This window comes from Diabrotica undecimpunctata, chromosome 7 (genome assembly GCF_040954645.1).
Source record: "Diabrotica undecimpunctata isolate CICGRU chromosome 7, icDiaUnde3, whole genome shotgun sequence".
NCBI classification, from domain to species: Eukaryota; Metazoa; Arthropoda; class Insecta; order Coleoptera; family Chrysomelidae; genus Diabrotica; species Diabrotica undecimpunctata.
The window spans coordinates 22,471,154-22,485,255 of record NC_092809.1 but is presented as its reverse complement, the minus strand read 5'-3'; the positions used below and the strand labels follow the sequence as shown (position 1 = coordinate 22,485,255).

At 33.4% G+C, this 14,102-nt stretch overlaps 1 protein-coding gene across 2 annotated transcripts in view; it reads right to left on the bottom strand.

The window, feature by feature from the left end:
• The window catches only part of Osbp (oxysterol binding protein), a 72,948-nt gene that overhangs the window by 21,984 nt on the left and 36,862 nt on the right, over positions 1-14,102 (bottom strand). For both annotated transcript variants that reach the window (XM_072536851.1, XM_072536852.1), the window contains 2 exons: positions 8,265-8,526; positions 1,994-2,162 (listed from right to left, as the gene is read on the bottom strand). In XM_072536851.1, the coding sequence (XP_072392952.1) occupies positions 1,994-2,162; positions 8,265-8,526 (431 nt within the window). The remainder of the gene's footprint in view (positions 1-1,993; positions 2,163-8,264; positions 8,527-14,102) is intronic.

The window sequence follows — 14,102 nt, the reverse complement described above, 5'->3', positions numbered from 1 at the left end:
AATTTATGGAGTACAGGGCCATCCAAAAAATAAAAGAGATATCAGTGGCGGCTCGCGACCTCAGTATATATACATTATACAGGTATTATTGACTGACATGTTATGCAAACTAAAGTATTATTTTGAGGTTGCAGGCATTAATAGGACAGGATAAGTAAAACTCTTTGTTCTTTTATCTAGCTTTCGCAAAATTTATTTGCTTCTTCAGGATATGCTAAAATATGCTTATAATAATTTTATCAGTAAATACAATGAAATTAAAATTAAAAAAACATTGTATAAAACAAGCACAAAAACTTACAACATGAGGTTAATCCATTAAATTTCGAAATTCACAAAACATTAAACTTAACATCTTAAATCATCTAAACTTAAATTGAAGTTAGAAGAAGATGAAACAAATATACATATTAGCCGTGCCACTCTCCATAGAGTCATTTCTACAATGGATTTTAAATATCGTAAGATAGAAAAAAAAACAAGTTTTAATGGAATCACAAAGATTGCGTACTTGGAGATATAGTTATCTCTCTGACATTAGGAAATATAGATTAGAAAACAGATCTATCATGTACCTGGATGAAACATGGTTCGATTCACACAATACAGTACAAAGAGGATGGATCGATTCTAGTAGAAACTGCCAGACGAAAGCACCTTCAAATAACGGAAAACGCATAACAATAATTCACGTTGGTTCGGAAGGCGGATGGGTCCCAAACTGCTTGCTGTTATCTGCGAAGAATATCAAAGACTCTAGCTTGGACTACCATCAAGATACAAGTGGAGAACTTTTTGAAAACTGGTTTCAAAATTATCTTTTAAAAAATATCCCTAACAATAGTGTCATTGTAATGGATAACGCAAGCTATCACAGTCGTCAGCTTCAAAAAGCTCCAAACAGAGCAAGTACTAAAAGTGAAATTCAGGAGTATTTGATAGAAAATGATATTTATTTTGAATTTAGTTACAAGAAAGAGCAACTACTGGAAGTGTTAAATACTTTTGCTATTAAAAAGCAATATGTATGTGACAACTTAGTAGAACAGATGGGACACACTGTGTTACGTCTGTCATAGAGTTGTTTAAAACTGTTATAAATAATATATCGGTTGAAAGCTGGAAAAATTCAGTACAGCATATTGTAAAAGTTGAACATTCTTATTTGTCAACGCAAAGTTTTAATATACAGCCTATTGTGATTAATCTAAATGATGACTCCAACAGTGAAACAGAATTGATCTTAGAATCTAATCATTACTTAATTTTTAACTTTTACAGTGTAGTTTAAATATCTTATTGTTAGCACTCAGTATTGAATATAAGTTTTAAAATACTATTAAATAAATGTAATTTTCTTTACAATAAAATATATGCCTCGAAAAGAAATTGCTATATTATTATTTTTACTTGGAGTCCGCCTCTGATGCCCTGTCATAAAATACCTAGATGGAGATATGATCAGGTAAAATTCAAGACGATAAACATTGAGACAGACTTTACAGTTGTTCGAAGAGTAAACTTTAGTGATGTTTGTATTTTGAGAACGATTTCCGAAGTGGAAATTGAAACGTCAATAAACTTACTTTAACCTTTAATTGTGGCTTATTCCCATTTAAATAGTAATTACTTTAACATGCCACAAGAAAATAGCTTCAGAACAATATGTATATGCACAGTACTACACTTAACATAACTTAGTTTTCCTACTATTTTTACACATACAAACAAATTTTCAAAGAACTAAATGTTTGTTGTAGAGAGGTTAAATATTTATTGTAACACTAATTTATTGGTAAACCAAGGAAAAGTCCATAGTCAATACAGAAATACACATGATAGAAACGAATAAAATAAAATTATTATTAAAGTAAAAAATGTGATACCTGCTGTAACCCTGAAGATGTCTCATACTCGTACTTTAGTAGTTCTGTATCATTAATAATATGAATGTGCGTTAATGAATTTACTCAAATAATAAATTATAACTTACTTGCTGGAAGTTGTGAATGTGCATTAGCTGCTCGTTCTAATTTAGAATGTTGTTGAGCAAGAGTTTCGACCATCTCTTGCAAGCGACCTCTTTGTTCCTTTTCATGTTGCAGGGCTCTTATAAGCTTATGACCATGGTTTTGAGCGAACTTTAAATAATCATTACATGACTAGAAAAATAAATCATAAAACATTATTAGAACAGAATAGAAATAGCTTTACTCACAATAATCGTTGACAATAAAAATTGTCTCGAATTAAATTGAACAGTATCAGATAAAAATGTCACAAAAATATAAAATCTTAATAGTTTTTTTTTTATTATTTAAATTTAAGTGTCTCGGCAAGTATGGGCCATTGACACTGGTACAAAGTTTATTACAATATGTTTACGTTTACATACATACAGTATGGTGAAAATGAAAGGAATAAATTCGTTATTTCGTAAACCGGAGACTTTACGGAAAAATCCTGAAAGCCGTCGATTTTTATTTTTAAATAAGCTATTCGTAAGAATAAAAGCTATTCGTAAGAATAGAAAGGGGAGTATTGTAATACATCATTTGAAATGTCTTTTAAATACCTATTCAGCCATATCAATATGTCTGAGTATTTGATGTTTGTAATTGTTTAAAAAAATTATTAAATATTTATTATTACAATAAATATTTATTAAGTATTGATATGATGTATTATTGACACCCAAAAATAAATTTTATAAAGGCCATCACTGGTAATGAAATGTCTTTTTTATCTACTTTTTACTTTTTTAAAAAAACTAGTTACCTTATCAATATGAACATTGATAGTTGGACATTCAAATCTTTCTGTCAAGTGATTAATAGTATTATTGTAGTAAATGTATTCAAAAAGTCTTTGTATCTTTGAAAATGAAGCTAACTGAAACGCAAAGAATCGAAATTCTGATAATGATTGGTTATGGAGATAAAACACGTACGCAGAAAGAAGTATGTGCGTTATTTAATAATAAATACCCCCGTCGAGAACCAATTTCACAATCCACTGTAAGCAAAATTGAGAAAAAATTTAGAGAAACGGGTCATGTTAAAGACCTTCCTAAAGGTAGTAGAAAACCAATATCTGAAAACCAACAAGTAGACGTTCTGTTAGCTTTTGAAGATAATCCTCATAACAGTTCATGGCAAGTAGCATTAGATAATGACATGGACCATTCAACAGTTCTTAAACAGCTAAAGAAGGAAAAGTGGCATCCCTACAAAGTAAGTTTAGTACAAGAACTTATGGAAGATGATTTTGATAAACGAATTGAATTTTGTGACATTATAATGGAACGAAATAACAGAGATCCGATATGTTTAAAAAAGATTATTTTCTCTGATTAAGCTACATTTCTACTAAACGGTCATGTCAATCGTCAAACTTATCGGTACTGGGCTACGGAAAATCCACACTGGATGCAAGAGTACCGTACTCAATACCCAGAGAAAATTAATGTTTGGGTGGGAATAATAGATAATAGGTGTATTGGACCATACTTTTTCGAAGAAAACTTAACAGGTCCTCGATATTTAGAATTTCTTCAAAATTTCTTGCTTCCAGAATTGAACCGGTTGTTTCCAAACAGAAATTATTTATGGCTACAGCAAGATGGCGCGCCTCCACACTATGCTGTCTTGGTACGCAACTACTTAAACAACGTCTTTCCAAATCGGTGGATAGGTCGAAGAGGAACAATAGAATGGCCGCCTAGGTCACCTGATTTGACTCCTCTTGATTTCTTTTTATGGGTATATTTAAAAAGTAAGGTGTATCCAAATTGACCACAAAATATTAATGAACTGAAAGAAAGAATACGTAATGAGGTTGTTCAAATAACTCCGGAAGTTTTAGAGAATGTTAGAGAAGAGTTCGCGGCACGCCTTACTCATTGTATTTTAGCTGAAGGTAAACAATTTGAGCACTTAATTTAGGTTTCGTTGTATATATATATATATATATATATATATATATATATATATATATTCGGTTTTTTATAACGTCTTACGACGTTGTCCGACTCCCAAACGCCACTGTATTCTGTCTTGAGTTAGGTTTTCGTCCAGATTTCGAGCGCTAATCGCTTTCCTAACTCCCAGGTTCCAGCTCTGTGGTGGTCTTCCTCGTTTCCTCTTCTCTGGGGGTTGCCACATCATCGTTTTTTTAGGCAATCTTTCGTCCCCCATTCGGCTCATATGCCCATACCATATGAGGTGTTTTCTCTCAATATCCTCAACTATAGTGCCCTCTATACCCATTTGTTGTTTTATCACTTCATTCCGTATTCTGTCGGCTCTTGATATTCTCATCGATCTTCTGATGGCATCCATTTCCGTGGCTTCGACCTTTTTCTTATATTTTTCGGTTATTCTCCATGTCTCAGCTCCATAAAGTAGGCTAGTTTTAACCATTGTCTCATAGATGTTCCATTTTCTTTTCTTTGATATTTCTTTACTCCATAGAATTCCGTTCAAACATGCTATAGCTCTTCGTGCTTGTACAATTCGATGTTCTATTTCTCGTTCGTCTTTTCCACTACGGTCGAAGATGACGCCCAGGTATTTATATTCGTTGCATGGATTTATTTTTTGATTGTCATCGATATCGAGTTGTTCTACTTCAGGTTTCGTTGTATTTATTGAATAATACTTAATAAATATTTATTGTAATGATAAAAATTTAATTATTTTTTTAAACAAGTACAATCTTTAATTACTTAGACATATTGATATAGCTGAATAGGTATTTAAAAGACCTTTCAAATGATGTATTACAATACCCCCCTTTCTATTCAAAAATTTTAGCAATGACGTCATCACGCTCACATAGATGACGTCAAAAATAAAAATGTATTCTTACGAATAGCTTATTTAAAAATAAAAATCGACGGGTTTCAGGATTTTTCCTTAAAGTCTCCGGTTTACGAAATAACGAATTTATTCCTTTCGTTTCCACCATACTGTATGCAATCTCTTTATATACAAGTTAGGATACATTAGCTATATCATAATATTGGATGTTTCAAAAAGGTATGTTATAAATTAAATGACGCATTCCAGGGACAAAAATAAATTGATTGAATCCAACTGACCTTAGTAAAAAAGTGTACACAAAAAAAGTTACAGCCCTTTGAAGTTACAAAATAAAAATTGTTTTTTTACATTATCTCCCGAACTACTTGACATTTTGTAATAAAAATGGATACGTTACTTTCTTGTTCTGAAAGCATTTTTCATAAAAAAGAAACAACAAAATCTAAGCGCACAGAAAAATTTTAAGGGGGTGTGCAGCCCTAAATTCCCCCAAAATTTTGAGTACGTTCAAATCAAATGAATTTTTTCTGTTTTTTTTTAGAGCCTTCGTTATGCCATCATTTGCTTGATCTACATCTTCTATTTCATCTTGTAAGTCTTGTATATGTCTGGTTAATGTATCTTCATACAGGTCGTTGTTTTCTAGAGGAATACATTTCTTTTTTCTTGTTTTTAGGATCCTCATTGTTCTTTCCAATTTGACATTTAATAGTATCTTAGCTATTAATCTGTGGTCTGCATTACCTTAACATTATATCTTGCATTTAGTTTGAAGATAAGATATACAATCCTGGGGCTTATGCTGACAATTTCAACTATATTTTGTGTGTGCTTTCTATGTATAATGAATCCTACTCCACCATTTGAAGTGTCTCTTTCACCTCGTAAAATGAAATACGTGTCCTGATTTAAAAGTAATTTGGACTTCTCCTCTTCGTCGTATTTAGCTGAAGCCGATGATGTCCCATTTTATTCTTTTCAGCTCTTCCTCCAGTTTTATCATCTTCTGATCTAATATAAGAGTTCTAACATTGTATGAAGTAATAGGCATTTGTCGCTCTTTGTAGTAGCCTGATTTTTTCCGGGAATTCTTAGCACCCTCTGTTCTAAACCTGTTTCAACCGCTACCTTGGTTGGGGGTGTTGTAGCCGCTGGAGACTGAGGGCCGTTCAGTAGTTTCGTCTTTCGTAGAAAATAATTTTTGAGGTTTTAAGCCGTTAAAACGCCACGCTTGGCTAGTGCGTGTTGACGAGTTCGTTTGGAAGTTGGAATACTTAATGATTATTAATAATGGACATACTGATTTACAAAATAATTTTTCAAACACAAAAAATCAGATCTTCTTCAAGTGCCCTCTCCGCTACGGAGTTTGGCAATCACCATTGCTATTCGTATCTTTGAAGCTGTTGCTCTAAATAATTGGTTAGATGTGCACTGGAACCAGTCTCTTAAATTGCACAGCCAAGATATACGTCGTTTCCCCACGCTTCGTTTGCCCTGAATCTTTCCTTGGATAATTAACTGGAGCAATCGATACTATTTCCCTCTCATCAGATGACCAAGATATTCCAACTTTCTTCTCTTGATGGTGATCAACAGCTCCCGTTCTTTGTTCATTCTTCGAAGAACTACCTACCTATCCTACCTATTCTACGAAGAAAAAATCAGATACCAATTAAAATAAAAAAATTAGACTTTTTTAACAAATAATGTTAAATTCGTCACAATCATGTACAGGTGTTCAGATTGATATATATGTCCAAAAATTTGATGTTATGTACTAAGAACACTTCCTGCTCATATATCTGAATATTCTCTGGTACAGTGCGGTTATTCGTCTTAGTTTTGTTTTCTCATGTTTTACAAATTTAAAAAAACCTAGTGTAAGATCTCTATTTTCAAAAACAGCAACAATATTCTCTAGAAATGGTAAAGAGCAGTCTCGATTGATTTCCTTTCAAATAGCCATACTTAAAACGACTTAATAAATTTTGAAGGCAATAATTTTCCAGGAGTTCACGATTACCCTTCTTTAAGGATTTTAGAAGGGTGTTTAGTTTCTTATATTGTTAGACTTGAATTTGCAATATTATTTATTTATTTATTAAAACTTACAAACACCACCTAGGTAGTAATTACATGTAAGAGTGCTCATTACTTGGTATAAAAATATACACACAAAAACTACAATATACACACAAGTACAAAATAAAAACACAGAAAGTAAAACACATTAAAAAAAAAGACACAAGTTAATAAAATTTTAAAATTCAGTCCATTACTTATCTATTCATAACATTTTTTAATATCCCTTACACTACAGGTAAAGAGGTCTATATCACAGATCTTTATTAACTCATTACACTGATATTGCATATAGTTTATTATTGCACAAGAATTATATGGACTACAAGAAAATAGGTCATTACTGTTTACCCTTAGGTTGACCTTTGGCACATGAAACCTAATAAAGTTAATCAAACCACATGTCTTATATTTAACATTGTTAATGATATTATGAATAAACACAACACAATGCATGTTTCTTCTTTGCTCTAATGACTGCAAGCCAAATATTTGAAGCAACTCTTTTGATGGCGTAAGGTGAGTATACACATTGTATTTCTTAAGGTATAAATACCTTAGAAATCTTTTTTGTACCTTTTCTATAAGATTAATATGAACTTTGGCTTCAGGAGTCCATACCACTGATGCATATTCCAAGTTTGGTCTGACTAAAGCGTTATATAGTCTAATGGTTGTGTTTATACTAAAGTGTTTGGAATTTCTTATTACAAATCTCAATATTTTGTAGGCCTTATTAACAATATTTATATAGTGTTCATTAAATTTCATGTTAGCCTGTAAGTATATTCCCAGATCTTTACATTTGGTTTTCCTAGGTACTACACAATTGTCAATTCTATAATTATTTTGAATGTAGTCGATTTTGCGAGTAAAAGATATGACTCTACACTTCTTAATATTCAAGATCATATTGTTGTCCCTAAACCATTCCACAACTGAGGTCAGGTCCTCCTGTAGTAACTGACAATCATTTGAAGTATGTATAGTCTTAAAAAGCTTAAAATCATCAGCATAGATCAAACTAGAAGAAAATTTAAGAGATTGTGGTAGTGAGTTGACATTAGTGTCTTATGTTTAAGTATTATTCTTGATCCCGTCAAAATCTATATATCTGTATATCTTTGTGGCCACATTGTTACTGATCCATTTTCCATATGATCCTCAACACCTATGATTACGTAAGTTCTATTGCTCCCGAAGGTACTTTTTAAAATAGCCCTTTTAAAGGAACAACTAACATGGAACAGTGAAATAAAATATGCGAAATACATTTAATAAGTAGCAATTTCAACTTTTGAGTTAATACAAGACGACATCATGCATTGAATAGTAAAATTGAGCAAAAATACTTACGTTGACCATCGCATTGGAAGCAATTCTGAACAAAGTAGCTCTTTCACAAACTTCTTTATTCTTCCCTTGTAACAATTCATGGTCAGAATTCGTTTCCATTTCACCCAAAGATTTTGCTAAATGCTTCCAATGCTTAACTAATACATCACCACACGTTTGTAAATCATTCAATTGTGATTCTAATTTTCTAACTACACCAGACCAGTCTTCAAAATCACCAGATTCATCAATTTCCTCGTCTTCCTCGGATTCCATACTTCTACTACGAACAAAAACAAACATTGCATCAAAATTGTTTTTATTTTTAATTTCATGAAACTCGAAACACAAATCCTAATATATCAATGCAAATAAAAGTATGTTTTTAAGTTTAAACAAGGACAAATTACATTCATAAAAAAGCTACATAGATATTCTTGAGTGACGGTGCTTGTGATGGTCTTGATATATTGTGAAGGTGTCCACAATCTCTAAAATATTGCAAATTATATACGATACTGTATGTCGATTTGACATAACATATTTTAAGAGTTGGAATGACAACCTAAATTAAACGTGCCAACTTAACATTGGTCAATTCCTTACTATGATTCTAGCGATTTATTTAGCTCTTATTTATAGTTTTATTTTCAAAATATACTGCATTCTATAACGACCAGAAAGTATGAATAAAAAACAACTAAACCTGACGTTATCAAAACAAGGTATTTATTGAAACTATTATATGCGTTGAATTAGTTAATATTAATTAGTAGATATTAATCCAACAAGTTCTTCTTCTTATAGTGCCGTGCACCTATAGTGCGTTGGCGAATTATCTTAAGGCCAGACGTCTGTCTTTTGCGGCATGCAAAAGAACGCCAGTGTTATTTATGCCTGTCCAGTTCTTTATGTTTCGTAGCCACGACATTTGTTTGTGACCTACTCCTCTCTTGCCTTCAATCTTTCCCTGGATGATTAGTTGAGGGATTGCGTATTTTTTTATCTCAGAATATGGTCGAGGTATCCAATTTTTCGTACCTTGATCAAATTGAGTAATTCTCTCTCAGTATTTGCCTTTCTTAAAACTTCCTCGTTTCTCATCCTATCTGTCCATGGTATGCGGAACATTCTCCGCAACGTCCACATTTCGAAGGCAACTTATTAATGGAAGGTACTCTTAACATCCATGTTTCCATGCCGTATAACAATATGGACAATACATAGCATTTAACCATCCTGCAGCGGAGATTGAAGGAAAGATTACTTGTTCGGTACGGCCAATAAGTACAAAATTATTAAAATTAAAAACTGGTGCATGGGAAATATAGTCCGTATGAAGTTGTTTGTCTCCTATCGGATGCATCTCCAGGTGGTAAATCAGGGAATACCTTAACCGGTCCTGGTACCAGCGGGTAAGAAAGAAATAAAATACCACCCGCGAACCAAAACAGACTAAGGTATGGCAACCCTAACAAAAGAGTCTCTGGTTCTCCAGGTTGAGAGTTTGAGCTAAAGGCCAACAACCTCTTTCTGTAAAAAGTCATATGTTATGGAACCTCAGGAACTATTAGATGGACGGAACTTACGACGACGACTCTGCAAACGAAAAATGTAATTGAGATTAGAAACATGGAATATCCGAACCCTATACCACACTGGAGCACTCACATCTTTACTAGCTTATAAAGATAGCCACTCAGAATTATAGAGAATTATACATACAGATTGACATGAATTGGTTAATTAAAAAAATAATTGTTTAATTAAATAGTTTTTATTATACTCGGTTCGCTATCTCCAGTCCGAACTGTCTAGTGAATTTAGTAATTATTTTTTTGCGAAGTTAGTTACTTTTTGACAGACTCGAAGTGGCTGGAAATTACTATACGACCAAGCACACGTCCTTATAGCCAATATTAATAGTAAACAAACTAAATAGTACCTATATAAAATAGAACTTTGCAAATTACCGACAATCAATATTTATTTATTTGCACCATATATAATAAATAGTTATGTTAAATTATAACAACTAAAATATATCTTTTAAATATATACTACTACTAAGGATTTCCACAGTTTTCACTGTCTTCCTTCACTCAACCGTTTTCTCCAATTTTCCCTGTCATTCCAGTCTCCATCTCGCAGGGTTCTTTTCTCCATAGCCTCGTCGATTTCATCTCTGAATGACCTTCGGGGTCTTCCTCTCTTTCTTCTTCCAATCGGGCTCCATTCTGTGATTTTGTTTATCCAGCGTCCTCTGTCCGCTCTTCTGACGTGGCCGTACCAGGATAGTCTCTTCTCCTCTATATAGTCGATTATGTCTGATTGCACTCCCATTCTCCGCTTAATCTCTGCGTTTTCAATTCTGTCTCTTTTTGTAAGTCTACAGCTTCTCCTCAGGAACTCCATTTCTACTGCTCTTATTCTACCTCTATTTCTCTTGTTTATTGTCCAGTTTTCGGACCCATATGTCAGGATACTTCTTGTCAGGGTATTATATATTCTCTTTTTTGTCTTTATCGTAATGTTCTTATCCCACAACACTGAGTTTAGTTGTCTTATACAGTTTCTTGTTTGTCTCAGTCTGTTGTTTATATCTTCTTCTGTTGTTCCCTGGTTCGATATTATGGTTCCTAAATACTTGAATTTATCTGTTCCATTTATTTGTCTTCCCTCGTCTATCTCTAGGTTTCTCATATCCTTGTTTTCTGTTGTTAGGTATTCGGTTTTCTCTAAGTTTATTTCCATTCCGTTGTTTTTATATTCTTCTTCTAGTTTTCTGAGCATAAAGCTGAGATCTTCTTCATCTTGTGCGATGAATACTTGATCGTCGGCAAAACTTAAGGTGTATAGGTATTCGTCTCTTACTGGTATGCCCATTCCTTTGCACTTTCTCCTCCATGGTTTGAGTGTCTTTTCCAAGAATATTTTAAACAGAGTAGGGGACGTAGCACAGCCTTGTAGAAGTCCTTTTGTCGTCTTAAATGGATTGTAGGCTTTATTTCCACATTTAATAGCTACTTTGTTTTCTTTGTATAGTGCTTTAACTGCTTTTATTAGTGTTTGTCGGATTCCGAGATCATTCATTGCTTCCCATAATTTGACTCTAGGTATTGAGTCATATGCTTTCTTTAGATCAACAAAGGCCAGATGGACCGGTCTACCTTTTGCCATTTTCTTCTCTATCAGTTGTTCTAATGTGTACGTATGATCTAGGCATGATTTTCCTACTGTGAACCCTGCTTGGTCTTCTCCAATTTTTCCTATTATTTCAGTTTCATTTTTTCTATCTTTTAAATATATACTATCCAAAATTTGATGAATTTAGTATACACTGCCACTATTTAGAATAATTCTTCTTTTTTTAAAGAAGGAAGTCTGCAATAGTAGGATACTTGAAATATTAATTGTTGTGTTGTAGGTTTCCGACAATGAAACTGTCAAAATATGTCCGAGCTAAGCGAATGGAGTATAACATTAAAAATTAATTAATTTATCATAAACCAGGTGGTGCGATCAAATTCAGAATTCAGCGGGCCACTCATTTTGGGAAACCCTCAGAGCAGTTAGAATGCGTTATTTAGTTAATTAGTTATTAAATTATTCAAGTTACGTTGGATTAAAAAAAAATGAAGAATACCGATTTTAAACTTCGAAGTTAAATTTTCTTTAACCTAGTTGTTTTGATATTTTCCACGTGCAATACCGATCGTTTTTGTTATTATTAATATATATTATGAATATCTTGAAGATATGAAAATTTTTAACGGGAAAGAGCTCCGAAAGAAAAAAGGTAATGTTTCAAAGATTAGCAGCCTATCAGTCAACTTTGACCGGCCGTATCTCAGGAACCACTGCCGGTAATTTTACTTTTTTTCTTTCAAAAGAAGCGCCTTGCCGAGTCTTTTCCAACGCCGTTTTCTGATTGTTTATAATTTGAAAACATTTCTGAGACCGTCCAAATAATCCGATTTCAATTCTATAAAGTATATTGATAGGTGGAGTGCTTTTTTATATGTAAAAAAATGAGGCAAACTTCATTTATAAGGTCTAAGATTTTATTGTGCAAGATTTTAAACAATTTCAATTAAAAAAAAAATAGAGTGCAAAATTATTAGGCAAAATTTATTAAATCGATTTTAATGAAATTTGGTGGACTTTTTTATTAGCATAGCTTTCTTATCGCGGGCTACGGAAGGAATGCATTGATCGGTGAAATGGATCGTGAAGAGGTGTCAAAAAGTAAAAACAAAAGAAACGCGATGAAGTAATGAAACGATAGATCGTGCCACCACAGACTACGTGGAGTAAGTAAACGCAGTCTCATGCATATTTCTTAATAAAATAAAATAAATTAAAATAGAATAAAATAAAATGAATCGAATCGAACGGAATATAATCGAATCGAATGGAAACTTCTTCTTCTTCTTTGGGTGCCGTGTCCGTATTCAGACGTTGGCCGTCATCGTGTTTACAATTTCCTGAAACCTTTCTCTGTCGGCTGCTGCGTGAAATAATTCTTCTACTGTGGAACCACACCAACAAACTTGAAGCATTTGAAATGTGGTCATTGAGAAGAATGATGCGCATACCTTGGGTGGATAGAGTTCGAAACGATGACGTCCTTAAGAGAGCCGGCGTGGAAAGAGAACTCTTTGAATTAATTAAAAAACGCAAGATTGGTTACCTTGGGCACATATTGAGAGGAGCAAAATATGAAATACCACAGTTAATCCTACAAGGGAAGATCTAAGGTAGGAGAGGAGCCGGCCGCAAACAATTATCCTGGTTAAGGAATATTAAAGAATGGGCAGGAATACACAATACAGGCGAGGTGTGTCACGCCGCCAAGAACAGAATTCTAGTAATGAGATAGTCGCCTACGCACTTTGGTGTATGGCATGTTAAGAAGAAGGAACCACACCATTGTCTAATATTACGCAGCCATGAAAGTTTCTTTCGACCAACCCATCTCTTTCCTTCCACTTTTCCTTGTATTATAAGGCGAAGTAGATGGTATTTAGGTCCTCTAATTATATGGCCGAAGTATTCTGTTTTTCTCCTCTTTATGGTGTTTCTGAGCAGACGTTCTGAATTGATCATTTGAAGAACATCTTCATTGGAAGTGTCCGAAACCCAAACAAGGGTTTTTCTGTTTTCTAATTCCGGCAGTATATTTAAGTTTCTTGTGGAGGTTGAAACTGTCATGCTTTTTTTGGAGGTCTTCTATTTCTTTACACAAATTCTCAAGCCAGGATTCTTTGGCTTGCTTAATTTTTCTTTTTATGCGTTTATTGATTTCACGGTATTCGATAATATTTCTATTTTTGTGTTGTCGTCGAACTTCCATCAGGTCTAGAATTTCTTGTGTCATCCACTCATTTTTTGTCAACATGGTAGGTGTTTTCAAAGACTCTTGTGCGTTCTCTAAAATCGAGTTTTGAATATCATACCAGCATTCGTTAATGGTTCTGTTTTCGTTTGGTATATTTGATATTCTGTGTACTTTACTATTTATCTGCTGTGATATGTGTTCGCGCGTTTGAGGGTTTTTCAGGGGGTCGAGATATATCTTACAAGGCTTAGTTGGCTTTGTTAATTTCTTTAATTTAATTTGTATTTTGGAGCAGAGTAAATTGTGATTTGAGTTATGTCAGCGCCGGGGTAAGTTTTTACATCTTTAATATTGTTTCGAAATCGGTGGTTTATTGGGATGTAGTCTATTTGGTTCCGTACTATTCTGCCTTGATGTCCATCTTGAGGGGATTTCCACGTGTAAAGACGCCTTTCTGGAAGTTGAAACCAGGTATTTGTAATGGCGAAGTCATTTTCTTGGCAGAATTCTATTAGACG